At 48.2% G+C, this 19,915-nt stretch overlaps 1 protein-coding gene across 1 annotated transcript in view; it reads left to right on the top strand.

The window, feature by feature from the left end:
• Positions 1-19,915, top strand: part of dysf (neuronal PAS domain protein dysfusion) — a 160,513-nt gene that overhangs the window by 99,204 nt on the left and 41,394 nt on the right. Inside the window, exon 3 of the mRNA XM_075866296.1 lies at positions 12,579-12,637. Within this exon, the coding sequence (XP_075722411.1) occupies positions 12,579-12,637 (59 nt within the window). The remainder of the gene's footprint in view (positions 1-12,578; positions 12,638-19,915) is intronic.

Raw genomic sequence — 19,915 nt, forward strand, 5'->3', positions numbered from 1 at the left:
TAACGAACGTTTACCATCAGGTGTCTAAAACTACTCGTTATAAAGCCGTAGTATGACAACATAAGCTGACATGTTTCGACGTAAGCCGACATCACTTGTCACGATATAGCCACATATAGCCCATATTACCCATGACTAGCCAAAGGTAGCTGGCATGAGCCTCGAATGAACCAGCAGTTGACAACCTGTGCATGTTCCGGCGTGTGTGAAAGCTCCCTCACTTTGCGACAGCACTGTTTTTTTGTTATTGAGCAGTTTTAGATAGCGTCAGTGTTGAGCCCTTGACTTCGTTCTCACATATCTCAGGCCCGGCAAATTACAGCAGCCGAGCGTGCGCGACACTTGTAGAACCGAAGCGATAAGGCAGGATGTCGAGCTTCCACGACGCTTTCTCGTAGCGTCGGAACGCTTGCGCATGGGTAGACAGCGGGGCGGCGTTCGATTCTTCCGAACACCTGCGGTCGCGTAAGGCACGACTCGTGTGTCTCGTATACACCCGGCTGTCTGTCTGTTACACCAAGCTAGGAACCGAAACGCTGAAGCGTGCCCGACTCGATAGGCAACCACAAATCGACCTGTCTTCATTCCGCGCCTGTGTAAACGCGGCGGTCTGTTGCGTATAAGCGCGGCAGCCTTCCGTATAGCGTGCTTGCTGACGACTGCCAGCAGACGACGAGGAGACTGCGGTCGTGATCCTTATTTTTGTTGTGTCGTTCTTGTTCTGCCAGGAAGGGTTGTTTGGGCAAAAGTGTGCGGAAGGCACGTTGTCTGGCAGCGGATCCCATACGACGCTGGTTTTTCGCGTGGGTGTGCGCCCTCGACGAAGCTGCACCTGCCGCCTGACTATGGCATTCTTGCGTTGGCTCTGTGCACGAAGAGCGCGCACCTGGAGTAATTAAGTCTTCAGCGGCACATCGATGATGCAGCCATGTTCCGTCAGTTATTCGCGACATTAAGCTGTGGCGCAGCGCGGGCTCAATCATCGATGTCCTCAATAACTATTTAGTTAGTTCTTTCATAAATGCCCTTGAGAATCAGACATGGCAGTGGAATCATGCAATGCCGATGCTTCCGATGTATTCCACTGACATTTTCCCAGTCTGTAAATGAAATGCCTTGCTCATTGATCAAAACGTCTAGTGCATGCCGGTAGCCATCGCAGCTCAGCTTTATAGTCGTGCAGGAGTAACACGCAACTGGAAATCAGGCATCATCGCACGCGTCCTTCTCTATCAGAAATTATGCAATATTTTGAAAATGTCGCCACTATTTGTTAAAAAGCGTGATTTCTTTTCGTCATGATTGTTAGGCAAAGTGTGAAGTTGTGAACTTTGTGGAGCTGAACTCGGCTTCAATACTTAGGAGAGTGGAGAGCAACTCCACAAGACAACATGCAGTTATCGATGTGGCTTTTTTTCTGTCTCTCCATTTCAAATGTCCGACATTTTTTTACAAGCGTGGAAGTTCTACAAATTACAAAAAATAGAAAAAAATGTGCATTAACTCTAAAATTATCCCGACCCACCTCAGCAGTTGAGACAGGGTGCATTCGCGAGCACCAGGCTGATTTCGTGAGCCCTTTGTTTGGGAGCCCTGTTTGCCGCGTGTAATTAAAGTAAAAATAACTGACAACGAGTATAAAGTGATACAAAAAAAAGCTGCAGGTGCCTTCTGCATTGAACAATAGAACGGGAAAGATTGCGGGGTAGTTAATTGCGCCAATACCGAACGCGTGTCCAATCGGCTCCGGTCATCTGCCATACAGAACAGAGCACGCTATGCCTCTGCAAGCGTCAAGAGGCGAACGCCAGGACGCACGTCTGCGTTCAGGCTCTCCCTCCGTCCCGTCTCGGCAAACAGAATCATCGCCGTTCAAACACGATCACCGGCGGCAAATTGCGCCAGCTGTGCTGCTTGCGGGGTTGGGGGAAGGGAATTTGTACTCTTATAACGCACATACTCCCCCTTCCTCCGTAGGCTTCTGCGCATGCGCGTTGATCGGGACGTTGCAGCTGCCATATGCCGCTCACGCTGTCGGCCGCCATTGGGCCGCACGAGGCAGCGAAGCAATCCTGAATCGTCTGTGAAAACGAAGAAAAAAATACCGCTCGACCCATAGCGACCGCGACGGGGCGGGCGGGCACGTTGATACCCCGGCCAGCCGCGACGGTAATTGCATTGCGCCGATTCCCTCAGATCACGATTTCGTAAGTCCGCTACGCTATAGCTGCCCTCCGGGCGCGGTTAAAAGCTGGTAAGAGCGAGTGATCGAGGGCTCTCGGGGCAGGAGGTGTACTTGAAGCAAGCTTGCCATGGGAATGGACTAGACAGACTATGAAGCAAGCTATAGGTACAACCCGGCGGCTAGGCTTTCTGCTTGAACATCTTAGTGCCCACCCCCCTTCTCGCCCCTTCACTTTGTTTCTCCAAAACACAAACCCTAATTGCTTGAAGCAGTGGTTGTGTTCATCTATAGCAAGTCTGGCACTGCGTCGCCCTTGCAGTGTGCCAGGTGACATGCAGGAACACTTGTTCCAGCTACAAATACGTAATGGTTGTGCCTTTTTCTAATTTTACACGTTACCAACATGGCTGTATCCTGAGGCCATTGCGCAGCGTTGCCTATGTCCACAATGTCGTGGAGGGGGCGGGTTGCTGAGGGCTGCGTCTGGATAAGCGGCAGAATTTACCGCTCGTGACATTATGATTGCAACTGAGAGGATATGGCCCCTTCTTCACGTATGTATATATAGCATACATGAATACAGGGCAACATGTGTCCGTGCCAGCGCAAATCACGTACCCCAACTGTACTTACGAGATGAGCTAAGCCTTGAACACCTGGCGTACGAAGATCGGAGTAGAAAGGGAGGCAGGGCGATTGCATACGATTCATAGACTCGCTGCACAACCCCCTCTGTTTAACCTGTACCTCCTTCCTCTTGAACCAGGAAGAGGGTCAGTTTTCAAATGTTAGCGGACGCGTTTTACCGTATCAGCTTCAGAAGCAGCAGCTGTTATAGGCGGCAGCACCTGCCGCTGTCTTCGTCATGGCCTCTGAAGATTGCGCCGCCACCAGGACTGCAGCGGCATTCCGCCCATCAACGGGGTCGACGTATGACGTATTGTGTACTCACGCGTAGCATACGTTAGCACAAACACACGCACGAAGACCTCTCTTTGTGTTTTGCTTTACCGTCCTTCATCTTTTTTACATCTATACTTTCCATTGGTGTTCGGCGTTTGCCGAGTTAAAGCGCCCGAACTGTTACTTGCGAGTCTGTTGCGTGTCCACAGCTTTTCGCCCGCCATGCATGCCTCGCCCATTCATGGTCGGTTTTGTTGTCATCATTGTTGCTTCCGTACACTACTGCACACGCGCATGAGGGCAGGTGTGCCGTATAGTTATAAGCACAAGGCTCCGTTCCACGACTCGCTACTTGAGTGAGCCCCAGTTCAAGGCGAAACGTGACTCGCCGCGATTGATGTGGATAAACGTGTGTGTTTGAGTGCGTGCACCGGTGTATGCGCCTGCCATTCGTTGTGCTCCCACGCAGATATTGTGTAATCATATTCCACCGCTCTGCGAATAAAATGAAATGTAACGAGTAACTTCGTCGACGAAGCCGTGTTGCGACGTGCACTCAGATCTCACTAAGAGTGACAGCTAAGAAGTGGTGACAAGGAAAGCCACGCGGTTCCCCTAAGGAGATAGTAGAATGCACCATCATAGTGCCATCATGGGTTTCTTACTTAATTTTACAAGACTTTTTAAACTATTGCGCACTGCAGGCTCACAGAAGAAGAGCTGAAAAAAAGTGCATGTGATGTAGGATATGAGAAATTGTGAATGACTGGGTCGGACTGCATACTTGGTAATACTCCGCATAAGTTACGTGAACGTACGGATATGTTATCTTTAAGCCATTTGAAATATGCTTCTGCTGGGAAAGTCGCAATGAGGTGCTATCAAAGTGGGCAATTTAATTTGTGAATGCTTGTGAAGATTTTTTTTTTGTTAGCTCTCTAGTTCCTGTGTAAAATACCCATGCGTGGGCATTCCCCCCTCGTTATCACTACAGCTAGTGCAAAGCAGCTCTTCTCATTGGTGTCAGAGTGGCGTCACAGCACTTCGAATGAACTGCTTGTGTATAAATGGTGAAACGACCAATCAAGTTCCTGAAGGTAAGAAGACAGTACTCCTTGGCGTCTATCAATGTATGACGGAATGGTTTCGTGTTGCGAACGATGTGCCACATAGCTTCGCAGTTCAAGGGCCATTTGCGTAAGCGAGCCACCCACGGAGCATTTCCACGAGTTTCGTGGAAAGCGCTTGCTTCGCTCACCGCAAATTTTAAGAGTTACGGAGAGTTTGAAAACGGCGAGCTCGTTCGGCCCCTTAGCGAGCTTCTTCTGCGCAAGACTTGCGCCACTTCGCAAGGACGTTCCGCGTTGATGCATTCTGCCGCGCGCGCTTAGATGCGCGAATCCCTGACCAACCGTTTGTGGACAACACTCGAAGCCGAAACGTCAGGAGACAGTACAAAGAAAAGCGAAGTCCCGCGCGACGCTTACAACAGAGAAATGCCGCGTCATGCGTTTCGGAGAGTTGTGCTTCCAAGGACGTTCCGCATTTGGCGAGAATGTGCGCGTAAAGAAACAAAACCTTGAAGTGTGATTGCAAAGTTTTCCTAAAGCACCAAAAAATATGGCGGCACCCACTGAAAAAGCTAGTTCACCCTAGCGACTGACATGTCATTACAGAACACCGCTGACAAACAGCGGACATCATCAACAAAAGTATTTTTTAAATTAAGCCATTGAGGGTAGTAGGATACTTATGAGCGTCCTTCAATTTATCGTGTTGATCTACCTAACCAGCACCGAGGAGTGAGTCAGCAAATTCGAGGGTTTTGAATGCAATGCACCAAAAGGTGACCAGTCGCCGAGAATATTAACAAAATGTTGGCTAGTCGTGTCATGCATATACTGGCTTGAACGTGGGCCGACATCCAGCTGTGGAAATGTATAAAAGAGTGTACACGCACTCTAAAATACGTTATCACGTACATCAATGATGTACTTACATTGCATGCGCATTGATGCACGTAGAATGTGGGCACAAAAGTGTATGTTTATTTATTTTTGAGTGAGTATCGGGGTTTCTCTACTCTGTCTGTCTACTAAAGGCCCACTGTTTCTTACTGGTTTATACTATGTAAGCGCCGCACTCTTTTTCCGTGTTGTGCATTTTGCGGGAGCAGCGTGCCTTTCCATTCGCTCCCGCAGTCGGTCACTTCGTGACGTGAAGTCGTGAGACGCGGTACCGTTCTCACGGCTACTGCGTGTACGGCTATGCATCGAGGAAAACAAGAAACGTCCAAAGAAAGAAGGTCAGGCGCACTTATACATTTCAGTGGAGCCAACTCGCTCTCCGGGCGCTAGGATTAACGAAGCTATAGTGTAATACTCAAAACAGTGAGGCTCAATGCGGTACCAATGGGAATTTAGGGCGAGCAACGCTCTGCTGCTTATGCTCATAGGTTCGACTCAAACTTGGCTGACCTGAGAAGATGGAAGAGTCGAAAAGATAACAAAAAAGCGAATCTGCAATCGCTGCCAAACTCGTGGGACATTATTTCTTAAACATAATATACTAAAGATTAAACAGCGAGGTTGGCTTGAGACGCCAGAACATATCACCAAGTCTGGGTCGTCTACAAGCCCCGTGAAGCTGTGACTATAGGCAAGGCTTGGAAGTCATGTCGCTGGTGCCTTGAGCTCGGCTTCTGGAACTGCGTGACGCTCAGTAGAAGCTTTTTACCATCCGAATTGGTGTGAACGCCTTTTGAATTTTCGCCTTTGCAGACCACGACCAACGTAGGCACTGCTGATTCACTCGGCACAGTGGTCCTTTTTGAATGAGCATCCCGTTTTGAGAGAGAACGGCTTGAAAAAACTTGTCCCAAAGGGTTCCGCCGTGCACATTACTACCATAACCGACACCAAAAAGTGGCACTTGCGATTCCTTCAGCGTAAGAAAACGCAGCGAAGGCTCGAACCACGGAGCGAAGAACTACGTTTCCCTTTCCCATTTTATCACCTCTAACCACACAGCCAAAAACCATACACCGGTGCCTTTGCCGATGCTTTGCATACTACAGCGCAGCCACGCGGTTTTCAAAAAGGACGTGAAATACGGAGACGACAAGTGTTTTCTCGAGAAAGGACAGCCCCCTTCGTTTGTAACGCACGTAACCACAGCCACATATGCCGCGAAAAGGAAAAGAAAAGCTAGGCGCGCATGTGATTATGACCGACCGCAGAGGACAACGCACACATCCGCGTTGCGCGCCAGCCCCTTTTTGCGGCTCCCAATACCTGTCATCAAGTTTTCACCGAATTGCAGCTTTTCCCTCCGTAGTATAACATCTTTGGCGACAGGAACCGGTGCTACGGACCTCGGAAAAGCGAGGGAGAATACAGTACGTTATGGGAAGAACCCACGCGAACAACAGAAGATAAAATGAAGGGAGGTGGTCTTGGGCAGCCGACTTAGTGGCCTCTAATCCCGCAAGCGGGTGCATGATGGCTGCGGACTGAAGGCCTAGCGGCGGAGACAGTACTGCCAGCGGAGAGCAGTGCTGTGTCTTTCTCTATAACCGACATTACGCATCTCTGGGGAGTTCGGCTCCTTTTATGAGCACCGGTCTGTCTTCTACAAAGCGGAGAAGGACCCCGGCGCGTTACGTTTGAGACTATACAGGAACAAATACGAAAAGAACGGTCTTGACGGCGAAAGTAGAGAGAAGCTAGCGCGTACACCACCAGGCGGCGCTAAAGACAGGTTGTATAACTGACGCCTACCCTTATGTTCGTCTGCTACATACGTGTATACGTTCATATCAGCGGCTAGCGCTTCTTACGTCTGCTTTTTTCTTATATTAGGATTTGCGATGATGCGCGTGGGATGTACAAAATGGCGCCTCTCATAAGTGAGCCCTGTGTTGAAGGAGAGAGGAAAGAGAGAATCGAACGAAATGGAGAAGGAGGAGACCCTGAAATCCGGCTCGATGTCCGAACGCGTAGTGGTGATACGTCTGAAGCGTCCGTCGCGCCGCCATGCGAGCTGCGACTGCGAGAACGACAGGCGTCGGAAGCTTTCTCCTCTCGCGAAACCGCCGTTCTGGCGCGACGCCGCGTGAGCAGGCAATGGCGCCGTCTGGCGGGGAAAAAGAAAAGAACGTCTGCATGCGAAATATGCCGCAGTATAGTCGTCGGGGTCTGTTGTCGTCTCGTAGCATTTTGCTTCGTACTCAGTGATGTCCCGCGGCCTGCACATGACAAGAAAAAAGAAAAAGACGCCGCCGCCGTTCCGTAACCTTCAATCAGAGCGTCTGTTTGTACGTGTGTGCCGGCCGAAGCGGCGGCGGAATGGCGAAAAGATGAATAGGGTGGCTTGCCACGCAAAGGTGATCTTTAAAAGACGAGAGTCGCTGCGGCAGGTCGCGGCTGTTTCATCTTGTGTGCTATTCGTCTTTTGCTTACGTCGTTGCCCGAATCCACACGTTTCGCTTATAGTTTGGTAACAGAAGAAAATAAGAGAGACCGAAACTGCCCGTTATAGCAAATAACGCGCCGTACGCCACGAGCAGGCCGCAGCGCGGTGCCCATGCTATGTAATGCGGTTTGTCTTACATCCTGTTTGTCATGAGGCGTCCAGCTCCCTCTCTTTTGCTAAGTGTTTTTTTTTTCACTCCAGTCGACGCGCATGGTGGCATGAAGCCTGTGCAATCCGTTTTTCTGAATCAATACCTGTCAACGTATGCTCACTCGGGCACGTTAGTCAGCGACGACCCGTCTAAAGCGCGTGCACGAGGCGACGCGTGTGCGCGCGTTTTTTCTTAGTGTGCGAAGCACGTCTCTAAACCCTCGCTGTAGTTGACGAGATCTTTGCGTGCAACTTTTTGGCGTGCGCTCACGCTCAGCGGCACTCGGTCTTCACTCTGTATTAAAGGATCTTGTGTACGCTTAAAGCAAGAGCAAACACGAGCAGAGGGTCGTTTTACGCAGGTTTATTCTCTGACTATACCGTAGTCGCAGTTAAGCCTAAATGGTGTATGGTTTTTCTTTTTAAGCTCATACGCACCCCGTCTTCACGTTGTTCAGAAGACAGTGCTACCGGCGAAAAATGAGCAAGCACTGCCGTAGACGTTGGAGAAATCTTGCAGTGAGTTTGCAGATGACAGCCATTCTGGGTATGCTGTTTGCTGAGCACGTAGTTAAGCCTAATCGTTTGTGTGATTTTCGGGTAGCGAATACGTTTAGAGCTTACTAAACTTAGTAGGAAGGAAAGAATAGTGGTTCGGTATAATGGCGTGAGTTCTCAGGAAGTAGAAACAGCCTTCGTTCGGAGGCTGACAAGGAAAAAAAAATCATAAAAAATAGCCACAATTGCGGCTAAGTATATTCTCGCTTAATTCTCGTACGAGGAAAAATGGCAAAGAGAAAGGACGGTTGAGACTCTTCTTATTTATGACCAATTACAGGCACTTTCAAGCGGCAATTTCGTTACATCTTTGCGGGAATTACGGAGGCCACGTCTGCCAGAGCGCGTGCATTAAAAAGCTAGCTGCATGGTGGCGCAGCTCTGTATGACTTGGCCACACCCGAACACCCCCGTCACCTTTTAATGCACGTTGCCGTGGAAACAGAAACCAATTCTACGTCTATATATCGAGGTACGTTTCTGTACGCTTCCACGCTTCAAGGCTAAATATTGTGTCGGGCGGAGCAAATTATGACGTTTTTTTATTAGTCACCACAAACGTCAACAATGCAAACATCAGCCTAATGATCGTGACACGTAGTGAGAAGATACCGAGAGCTTCCTACACCTCACGCTGATTTCCATTCGCTCCTGGACCAGCCCGCCTTAAATCCACGGACAATGTCATTGGTGACATCATCATGCAGCAACACGCTGGTTGCAAGTTAGGCTTGATTGTTCACGGACGTTGTGGCATAAAAGTGAGGAATAAGTAAAAATTGAAAGAACATGGCACAGTTCTGTGTCCTGTGCGTTTGATACCCTGTTGCTTGCCCTGTTCTGCTTCAATGGACATACCGACGCCATGATTAGGTGACAAGTTTAGGTGAACTGTGATAATATTTGGACATCATGAGGCTACGCCATCATGTTACGAGTATTGGCAACGCTGACGGTTACTTTTCACGTGTGATAGTTCATCTAAGGCCACCGGCTTAATTTAAGTCCAGTAGATTATTTTGCAATCACAAACGCAACAAGCTCGCATGTTTTATCTGATTCCAGAACCTTGGAGTGTGAATTTGTGATTGGGTAACGCTCTGACAAATGTCTGTGTCTGTGCAGAAAGAGAGAGCTGAGGCGGTGGTCGTATAAGGGAGCCGATATTCGCGACAGGCGTCAGCGCGGCGGCTTATTTAATTACGCGCCGAGCGCCAGAGGGCACATGCGGGCACCTACATAAGGCGCCAGGGGCGAAGAAAAAAAAAGAAGGTAATAATGGCGGAGATGAGAATGATAGTCGCCGATGTGTGTGCGCGAGAGAGGAGATGATGTGAGAAGGTCTGTGCCGGAGGAGTTCCGGCTGCGGTGACCTCGCTGCTGCGGAGGGCTGACCCGGCCTGAGGGCTACTTGAACCACAATCACTGCCCGCGCTCGCATGAAGTGTGTGCGTACGATGCACTTGGGCCATGAGAACGCTCTGGTTTGTGTGTGAGCTGATAGCTATACGGGCAGCGTTATTTATACATGTTAGTCATACATGAGAGAAACAGTGTTGCGGAGAATCATTCGGGTCGTGGGCACTGCGACGGGACACCGATAAATTCGGTCGAACATTTCATAAGTGTCTGACAGAGAAGGAACCAGGTTAAGGGGTTCTGCTACATTTTTATGCTGTATACACTGGATTCAAAGCAAACACAAAGAAAAAATTTCTCTGTCACAAAGGTGTGATGCTTCTCTCAAATTCCATTTTTTCTTCGCTAATCCGCTCTCCCTGAATGTTTGAAACGAACGCACTTGTTGATACATAAACAGCCTTCGAAAATATCTATTACACACTTATGGTCCTCAGCAAGTAAATTACTGATGAAAGACACTGCAAGAATGTTCATGCACTTTTACTAGATGAATATAACACTTCTTGCGCTAGACTTAGGAAAGCCTCGTAATACAGACGTGGAATGCGGGAACTCTCCTTTTCTTTTCCAGCAGCAGCGTTTTTGTTCTGAAACCTTGCGTTGTGTTTGTTTATGGCATGCCTAGGTTTCCGCTGGGCGCTCACCTTCAAATTTTGGGAATGTTAGGCGTTTCATAAAGTTGGTGGTATTAGTTATTGTTTCATTAGTTGGTGCTAATAAATGTGAAGTTCTCAAGACAGAATGCAATATACGATCGGGAGTAATGCCAGAAGGGAGGCATGCATGGGACACAAGCTGACTACAAGTCTGAGGTGCCGTAATAACATAGCTGTCTGTCAAGCCGCTGTTTACATTTGAAGTGCTGACCATGTTGAAAGCGTCAGAGTTGTACGAATGATTGTGGAGCTTTCTTTCGAAATGGGCCAAATCCAGACCTGAAACTAGCTCAAGCAAGGCTCTATTGGCACGTACGTGCTACCAAAATTCCTGTGGAATAATAGTAATAATAATAATAATAATAATAATAATAATAATAATAATAATAATAATAATAATAATAATAATAATAATAATAATTTCTAATTTACTACAGCTGTTTTGCAGGAAAGTTGACCACATGTATGTGCCAATGCAACCTCATTTGAGCTACTTTCGGTATTGGATTTCGGTCGATTTCGAAGAAAAGAAAAAAAAAAGAACTCCTTAATTGGAGCGCTTGTTGTGTGAAATTCTCGAAGAAACCTGTTGCGGTGCACGTGCTAAGTGCAAACAAAGGTCATGCGAGGTGAGAGGTGCAAGCGTAGGAACAAGGATTGAAGACATGCCATGAAGAAAACATATACAAAGGCAACCATGTCATTTTGGCGTTGGGCATCACAGTCCCATGGGATTTAGTTAAAAAAAAAAAACTGCACAGCACTCGCACTTGAACTGCAACATCAAACACTAAGAGGGCTCCGGTGGAATGTGGTCTAAGGAAGTGCTTTCTCCACAATAAATCGAGTCCTTTCTGCGGCGTCTTGTACGGAGGAAAAAACGGAAGGCTTGCACGCAGACCCCACGTATTGTGGAGCGCTGAATGCAGATTCCCCCATTTCCTGCGGCACCAGACACTGAGTGTGGCAGTTTTTACTTCGGTCCCTCGGGATTGAACAGCGTGGCCCCGCCCATTCCAGCCGGGAAACGCCCATTCGATGTGTCTGAAAGGGGGCGTGTCCCTTGCGGTTGACCCGGTGGCTTGTGTGGTTCCCCCCTTTAGGGCGTGCCTGATTTTTTTCTTTATTGTCGTTAATTTTTTTTCTTTTACAAAGATAACTAGGTATAGCTCACTTGTAAACTGTAATTGTAGAGCAAAATTTTAAATTTCCAGCGGAAATGCCGCACCTAAAACGAAAAACACGATAACGAAGGATACGCACCATGATTTTTGAAAACGAAGAAAACAGAATATGCGTATCCGGGTTTACAAAAATATCTCACTTTACTAATGGCGTTGAGAGGCAGTTTAAGCCGCGTGTCAATCTCGCTGATAATTATTACAACTAACTGAGCAAATGATTAGTGGTGCCGGCTCATAAGCATCAAAAACTTGCAAATTCATAGCTTAGTTACACCTGTACTCTGTTCCTAAAAAAGAAAAAAAAAACTTAAGCGAACTTGCTAAGCCCACTGATGCTTTCCGCTGAAGCTTACAGCAAGCATAAAATGCAAATCCCAAGAACTATAAGGGGCGTCGACCCTGTAGAGTGCTTTTGTACTAAACATTTTATGAGCCAGGAGTTAAGGTGAGTTTGTTCCGTTGTTTGAAATGTGTGCTGACTGTCTTATAACTACGATAATTTGAAATAGGGTGACAGAAATTTTATTAACACTGCGTTTCCCATGCATGTGGTCTTATTGGCCTCTTCACATGGCACGAGGAGCGAACATGCGATGTACAATACATGTCGAATGAAAGGGAGCCGTTGCGAACGTCTATTTTTAGGTGAAAGGTGGTGGTCGTATAAATAATCAATGACAGCTGTAGATTTAGTCTTAAGAGAATTTTAGTCTTAAGAGAATTTATTTATCACTCAATTTTTGTTCAGTACTGCTAAATGAAAGGCTGGGCTGTCGTTATACATACCTAATTCTTTTACAAAATATTCTATGGTATTTGTATATATTCCGAGGCATTTTATGGCGATCAATTTATAGTTAACATGAGATAAATAAAGTATACATTTTCTCGTTAACAACAATTTGTGGTATCAACGTTTTTCTGCCTCCATGATTGAAGCAAGTAAGTTATCCAATTTGAAAACTCTCCGGTTACCTGCAAGCGCACCACAGTGTTCAGCATTCAGCGAGCCCTTCGTGATGCATTGTTTCGTTTTCTTTGTTGCAGTATTCCGGAAACATGACGTGCTGCCCGAGGTCCCACTTATCCACTTTGGGTTCTCAAAGGTAAGTTTAACGGCTTTTGTTCTACTGGGATGTCTTCATGAATGCATGAGCACTTTTTTTTTAAAAAAGCGTTACTGATATCTTTGACAACTGGGAGAGCACCGGCACGATCTTGAACCTGGGCAAGATGAATCCAACGGCTGTTTCAAATTCAGTATGTTTTCAGATCAAGCAAACAATAGTGTTTGCCAGATTCGCTTTGCATGTGCTCTTGTCTTGTTCTCCAAGGCTCCTACAAAAGTGTTCTTTTCTCTATAAGAACGTGTTGTTCATTTGGAGCTTTTCGCAAGAACAACATTGCAAGAATACTAGGATATTTTTGCCAGCGTACGCTCCTGGCGAATGGCGTAAGACCATCCAGAACGAAACACATCATGGGTTTGAACTCTTGCATTCAAGTTGCTCAGGGGAGGATCTGGTAGTATCACATATAGAAGTGCTCGTTTTCTCGTAAATTCTACGGGTGTTCTGTACAGAAGATGGCTGATCTCAACTCTGATGCCTTATTGAATATAACTATTGCTGTCGCAGAGAGCTTGGACCTAATGCAATGCGTAGAGGTGTAAATGGATGGGAGCCCCTGCTGTGCCCCTCCAAGTAATAGTTCAAATTGAGTGGGAAAGCAGACTTTAAAACTTGAGGGGACTTGATGAGAAGAGCAGATTTCACGCGTGGCGTTGACATCAGTATTTACCCCATTATACCAGTGAGCAAACACCTAATTGCGTTCTAGCTGCTCTAAGAAGAGCTGCGCTATTGTGGTTGTCATCGCACTCTAAGTTCACATAAATTGCAGGGAATGATTTTGCAGGGAGAGACGCTTGTTTCGACATCACTGCGTGTGACTTGGAGTGCTGTACAGCTGTTCACTCATTCGAACCTCGATAATAAAGTGCTGAGAAAGAACCTCCTAGGGGCATGAACTGATCGTTACGTATAAAAAAATTATTTATCTTTATGCAGTGTTTCCGTAAATTACGGGAGGGCTGCACTGCATTTAGAGACGTTTTTTTTGTGTGAGCTATGCACCAGCCCGGAATGGGAGCGTGTTCAACTGGTTAATGGTTGCTCAGTGCCACCTCGAAAGCTGATTTGTCTTCTCTGGTGACCACAATCGTGGCATCTTAAGAAAAAATGAGCGAGAGGGAACGCAGGCACCTCCATCGGGAAGCTAGCTGCTTCGTTAATTCACTCTCTTTCAATGGGGCAATTTGAAGATGCAAGATGCATATCTCCATAACACCTATAATAGAGATAACACTGTTTTTCTGGCGTGGACGCCTGCATACGTATACTCGAAGCTATCTGTTGCGCGATCCTCCAGAAAAAAAGAGTCTCGCGTATACGTTGTTTTTAAAGGTGGCTGGAATGTTGTAAGACGAAGAAGGTTTGAAGGGGCACCGCGCGCTTAAGGCAACCGCTTGACCGCAAGCAGGGTGTATGCCTGTTCCTGGCGACCATAATTGGCTCACGTTGTACCTAGAGACTGGCCAAATTGTGGCCAAATTACTGCGTCAGAATAGTCTTTTCTCATGCGACGCCCATCTCCTCCTCAAGCACCGTCCGCAGTATCTGAACCGCACCGAGCACCAGTAGAAAAAGCCCGGCAGAAAACTTTTCTTTTTTTGATAATCCAGGCATCGATACGGTGGTTTCTCCCACCGTTTTGTTTCGGAGCCTTAGTACCCGGACAGCTTAGGTTGCAGCTAGCATAGGCCTCGACGCGCTTCTATCTCCTTAGCTTTATTTTCCCCCAGGGGTTACGTCCCGCAGCTCCCTGCCCCGCTTGCGTCGTTCTGAGTTCCCCCGCAGCCAACGCCCCCATCGCCCCCGTTTTACCCCCTCCGACAGGTAATTCTTATCAGCCACCCCGAACTCTGCTCTGTAACGAAGGAAGAGGGGGTCCCGTGGAAAAACAGAGCTAAAGGCCGAGTCGACCCCTGACCTCCGATGGGGTCCCGCGAGCGTTGCTGCTCGCATTAACCTCTGACACCGCGCGGAGCACAGTCGTCGCCTCCTCCTCATCGCACACAAGATGGCGTCGGTCGGCCCTCACGGCAGCATCCGTCGCAGCTTGCATCTCTCTCCATCTTTGTGATTGGTTTCGGTTTTGCTCTCTATGCAGGCGCTCCCTTCTTGTTCTTTTCTTTTTGTCTCTCCTCACCTCTGCCGTCTGGTCCGTCGCGGCACTTACATGTAGCTAGCGCTCTATCGTTACGCATGCACGCAAGTTGGGTCCGCATGCCTTATCGTCCGTGCTTTTTTTCTTACTTTACCGTCTGCTTCACCATGTTTCTTCCTTTGTTTGCTTCCAGCGATGTCCATGCCGCCGCCACGGTACCGCCTTGTATGCAGGCGTCGGCATTTTATAACAGTCTGCTTTCTTCTTTCATTATATCTGCCCTCGTGTCATAGACGCGCTGTATAAGACTCCCCCAAGCATGCGGTGATTGGCGTTCCTTACGAACGTACCTACAGTGAACACGCGTACGCGCATCGTCTGCGCCCTACCAATGGTGAGGCTGAGGCACCACCAATTTTGTGTCCCTTTGCTTTATATCTGTTCCAGACGACCGCGTAATTCACGTACGCGGAGAGTGATAGAAGGAAAGAGTGGCGGGCGGTATTTTTTGATATGCCGAGCAGAGGCCATTGGTGCCTGAACGAGGCGGCGTCATTATCCCCGCAACAATCTCCGCTAATCGTCGCGTGGATGCAGCTGTTCATCATGGCATTAGATAGCGCGCCAGCCAACCAAGGTTGTTCGTCGAAGTTAAAGGGGAGGGGAGTTGGCCGGTCCGAGGCTCGTAGCGGAGACGACTCGTGGCGTATAAGCTGGAAGGGAGGAGGACCTTGATTGTGGCGCATCGCGTAGATAGACGCGAAGGCATATTGTACAGCCCGATCACCTCGTAGTTTTCAGCGAACACTATGGTCGATGCTCTCCATTTTTCGTTCATGCCTTACAGGACAGGGACCTGGAATTCTGACCGATCTATCAGGGGGTTGTTTTCTGCATATAGTCATCAGGTGAATGCCGGGTCTACCGCTCTCATTATCCTGGAACTACGTTCAACGGCCTCACTATATCCCCCTCATAAAGAGCATGTACTTATAATATAGTTGAAGGGGTGGTGTCTGAAACGAAGGGTTGATGTTTGGGGGGAAGAGGGTTGGAGGAGGGGGGCTCTGTTACAGTGTTCGAAGTTCGCATGGCCACAACGACAGTAAAACAACAATACCGCCTCTTCTTAATGGTGAAATTTTACACCATTCCGAACGAGTGATGGAAAACGATAAAAGCCTTGCTTGAACCTTTGTCAACAGTTATATCGTTCAATTTCGGTGTTTTCTGAAACCAGGCTACACGAATGTCCTTGTTAGATTTGAAAAGATTGAAAATAGGTGACGCTGGTCATTCCGCTTCCTTAAAAAAAGGTTCGCCATCTCTCTCAAAACGTGATGAAAACACAGTAAATTTCAAGAAGTGGGCATTAGTGATCGTGTAATAAAATTCCCACTAAATCATTCTACAGGCTTAGTGTACATATCAGCATTGTCCTTCGCACTTCTGAGTGCGAAAGCTGCAGGAAATGCCAGGCGCAGAAGCCATACATGTTGTCCTTAATATTGAAAATGTGTACACTTTGGAAAGCACTGAAAGAACAAAGGAATCGTGCGCTAATTACTGCGCTATTCTTCATTGCAGCTTTTTCTTTCTTTTCAGAACACTTACCTGAGCACTTTTTTTAATACTCATCTGCATCGCCTTTGATCATTGACAGCGTCATTTATCTGTCTGACAACGCAGACGTGGCAATAGTGGCTCCGTTTTCACAAATACCGAAACGAAATGGTTGTCGATCGATGCAAGACACAACATTGCGTTTGATTGTTAGGAAAAGCCAAACTTTTGACATCTTGATCAACAAGCTCTATATATATTTCCTATGCACCACAGTGAATGCGATCTACACGTGTTGATCTGCAAGACTAGCATTTACACACTCGCGTCGGCTGGCATCTATCGCATTCCACTTCGACCGATTTGGCCGATGCGACCGGCCACTGAGGCTCCGCCCCTGCCGTGTACTACACACGCCATCATCGGTGCAACGGAGCCGGCCAACCATCGTGTTCAGAAGCAGACCAGGATACGCTTTGGCGCATGCTCCGGCCGCGGAGTCGTGATCTCGAGCGCCGCCGTACCGTACCAGGATCTTCTGGTCACGTTCGCTCCGCCGCCGGGACGATCTAGCCCGCGCACAGCGAAAGGTCGCGATAAGGGGCCGGCCCCTGGGCGTACACATTACGCTGCTATGAGCCCGCTCAAAGACAACGAGCAAAAGCCTCGCGAGCCTTGCACGTATGAAAGGAACAAGAAAACTATGCGGGGAAGAGGTGAAGGGAACAGTTTTACCCGGCCACGCCGGGCATGTTTTACAGGGCGCATATCCGCTGACAGTGTACAGACCGCGGCGTGGACTGCGTAAGAAACGCCTTCTATGACCCTGCGTTGGTCGCTCGATAGATGGCGCCGCTGCAGGGTCGTAATAATGTGCCTGCCGGAGAATTCTGCGTCGGCGAAATCTCGCCCGGCCGCTGTGGAATGTCGATGGATGCGACTACAATAAAAAAAAAAGTGATAGTCACTGGATCGTTGCGCTCCGAGCAGTGCTCTTGAATGACTTTCGTAAATTAATAGTAGAGACCCCCGGGAGATGTTAGTGCTTTTGACTGCGAGTTGCTATCATGTTGCGATATAGTATTGAGTGAGTTATCCACAATACCCCTATAGTATGTGCGTAGCGTACTTTTAAATTTGTCAGGGAGCTCGCAAAGGTGTGCTGCGGAATTCTCGGCATGTAGAAACTTCTCGATCGATCTGCACGTGTCAGCTATACACCATGCTTGAAATTGGCCTTGTGCAGTTCTTTCATGAGCGCACCAATCACATATTCACTGAATTATTCATACTGTTCTCCTGGCTGCTCTACTTGGCAGCAGCATTGCGAGAAATGCGTGCCGTCAGATGTGACGTTAATGCAAGAAATGCTGCAAAGGCAGAACGTGACAATGTGCAAGCCCTTATCTGTCAGTACCGCAAACCTTTCATACCACGTCATCCTTCTTTCCAGTGAGCGATCGGTCGTCTTTCGCTCTGCAATTCTGGGCTACCCATTACGGCGTAATGGTGATCGATTGCATACGTGCGTTCATGGTGGTGTTTCTGCCCAACTACAACAGGCGAGAAGGTCTGGCCACGTGCATCGAACGAATAAAAGCTCCTTTAGTGATTCGCGTAGGCTGTTCATAGGGCCAGATAAAATTGATAGCCGGGCCACACATAAATAAATTTGAAAGCGAGGCGTTAACCACTGAGCCACCCAGGAGAGCCTATAAATAAATTTGTGGAATAACATTTGGCAGTGTTGTAATAGAATCCGCCTTTTGTTGTATGAAGTAACATATAACTTATACGTGGCTAAAGTGCAGCAATCAAAAATTCTTTAATTTTTGTCTGAACAGAAAATCAACTCATGTAAACAATAACTGCACCTTGTATGCGATTCATCATGCGAAAATCTGCAAAAGTCACGTCAGACAAAGCTGTTAAAATTCATATCTTGATGTTTTAGTTCTTTCGCTGCTCGATGCAGTCATGGTTACTTTTACGCAGTTCTTGGGAAATGAAGAAAAGCAACAGCTAGCCATCGGCTTACGCGTGGTTCTATGCGGTAAGCGGCTCCCGGTGCAGGGCGAGTAGTGAAAAAAAAAAAAAGGAAAATGCTGCGGTGTACGAGGGCGTTGCGGAGGTCGTGTCGTGTGAACGCGCAGACACTCTCGAACACACCTACAAACACACGCACGCGAGCACCCACACAAGCGCACACACCAGGAGGGGTGGTGTACGGGCCGGGGGCTGTCCACTTTTGTGTGCGCGCTCGTCGGTCGGCTTCGCTTATCGCGCGAGAAGTTCGTCACGATGTGGGTTGTTCCCCCGGCGCGCTACATCGTCCAGGCCTGTGCATCGTATTTCCCTGCTACACCTCAACAGCGACCCTCCACCCCTTCCTACCCTGCACAAGTACACGCAGTGCTCTTTGCGTCCCCCCACCAGCCGTCACGGCAGAGCTCTCTCTCGAAGCCCCGTGGCAAAGCCATCAGGTGTAACTGTCTCGATTGTGTATACGTGTGAATGTGAAAGCGTGTAACTTAGCGTGTTTTGGTCCAGCGCACTGTTTTTCCGCTGCCCGCCCATTTTGTTAGAAAGAAAAAAAGAATAAAGAAAAAGGTGTAATCAGAGCTTGTGGGACAGGCAATGGGAGGGCAATCTTTTGTGTATTGTCTCGAGATGGATTACTTTAGTTCAATTGTACGCACTTCTGGGTGACGACAGCGCCTTGCGCCGTGCGTTAGCCGAAGCTTACGCGAACGCCACGTTTTCTCAGGTGGCTTCGACCGCGCAGTTTTCCGCGAATTGATCAATCGGCGCTCAGGGCATGCTTTAGAGCACCAGGTATGAGTGAAGACGGATTCTAGCAGCGGAACTGAAGGAAGCAAATCAGAAAAACGCAGGGAGGTTAACGCAACACGTGACCGGTTGGCTACCTAATACCGGGGGGAAAGGGAGTATAGATATGAGAGAGAGCTGAGAGAATGGTGAGGAGGAAATGTTCAGCGCGCGCAGTGATGCTTGTGTCACGCTGGCACTGTACAATAGTGGAAACCGTCTACGATAGCCCATAGTCCTAACACCCCCCCCCCCCCCCCCCACACACACACACAGACTAAGGAGCAGAAAAACCAGAAAAAAATATATGAACCGTTCACTGAAATTCGAAGACGCAGTCTTTGAGCCCTTGCGAGAAAGAAAGGAAAGCAAAATACATACGTAAGGAGAGACTAAGAATTTGCCGACCCTGACGATAAATGCAAATCCAAATTCTTCGAAACACGCTCTTACATCCGGGACGATAGTCATAAGGACGGCACTATAAGGTGACCAGGTCTTTGCATGACGTCACGCGCATATGGTGTCTGTCGCGTGACCACGGCGTGCCAGAGAAGATCACAGAGGTGCCGCCGCCGCCGCCGCCTTCTTAGACGCCACTGCGCGTTCACCTTCGACGGGCACATGATCGTGTCCCACCAGCACTCAACGACCACAGTTCTTTCCTTCCCCCACCTCAGCCTGCAACGTCCACTTTAAAGCGGTCCGGGCCAGTAATGCGACCCACGCTCCGGACAGGTCGTCGTGGTTATGGTGTCGGTGTT

Source organism: Rhipicephalus microplus, chromosome 6 (genome assembly GCF_043290135.1).
Source record: "Rhipicephalus microplus isolate Deutch F79 chromosome 6, USDA_Rmic, whole genome shotgun sequence".
Classification (NCBI taxonomy): Eukaryota; Metazoa; Arthropoda; class Arachnida; order Ixodida; family Ixodidae; genus Rhipicephalus; species Rhipicephalus microplus.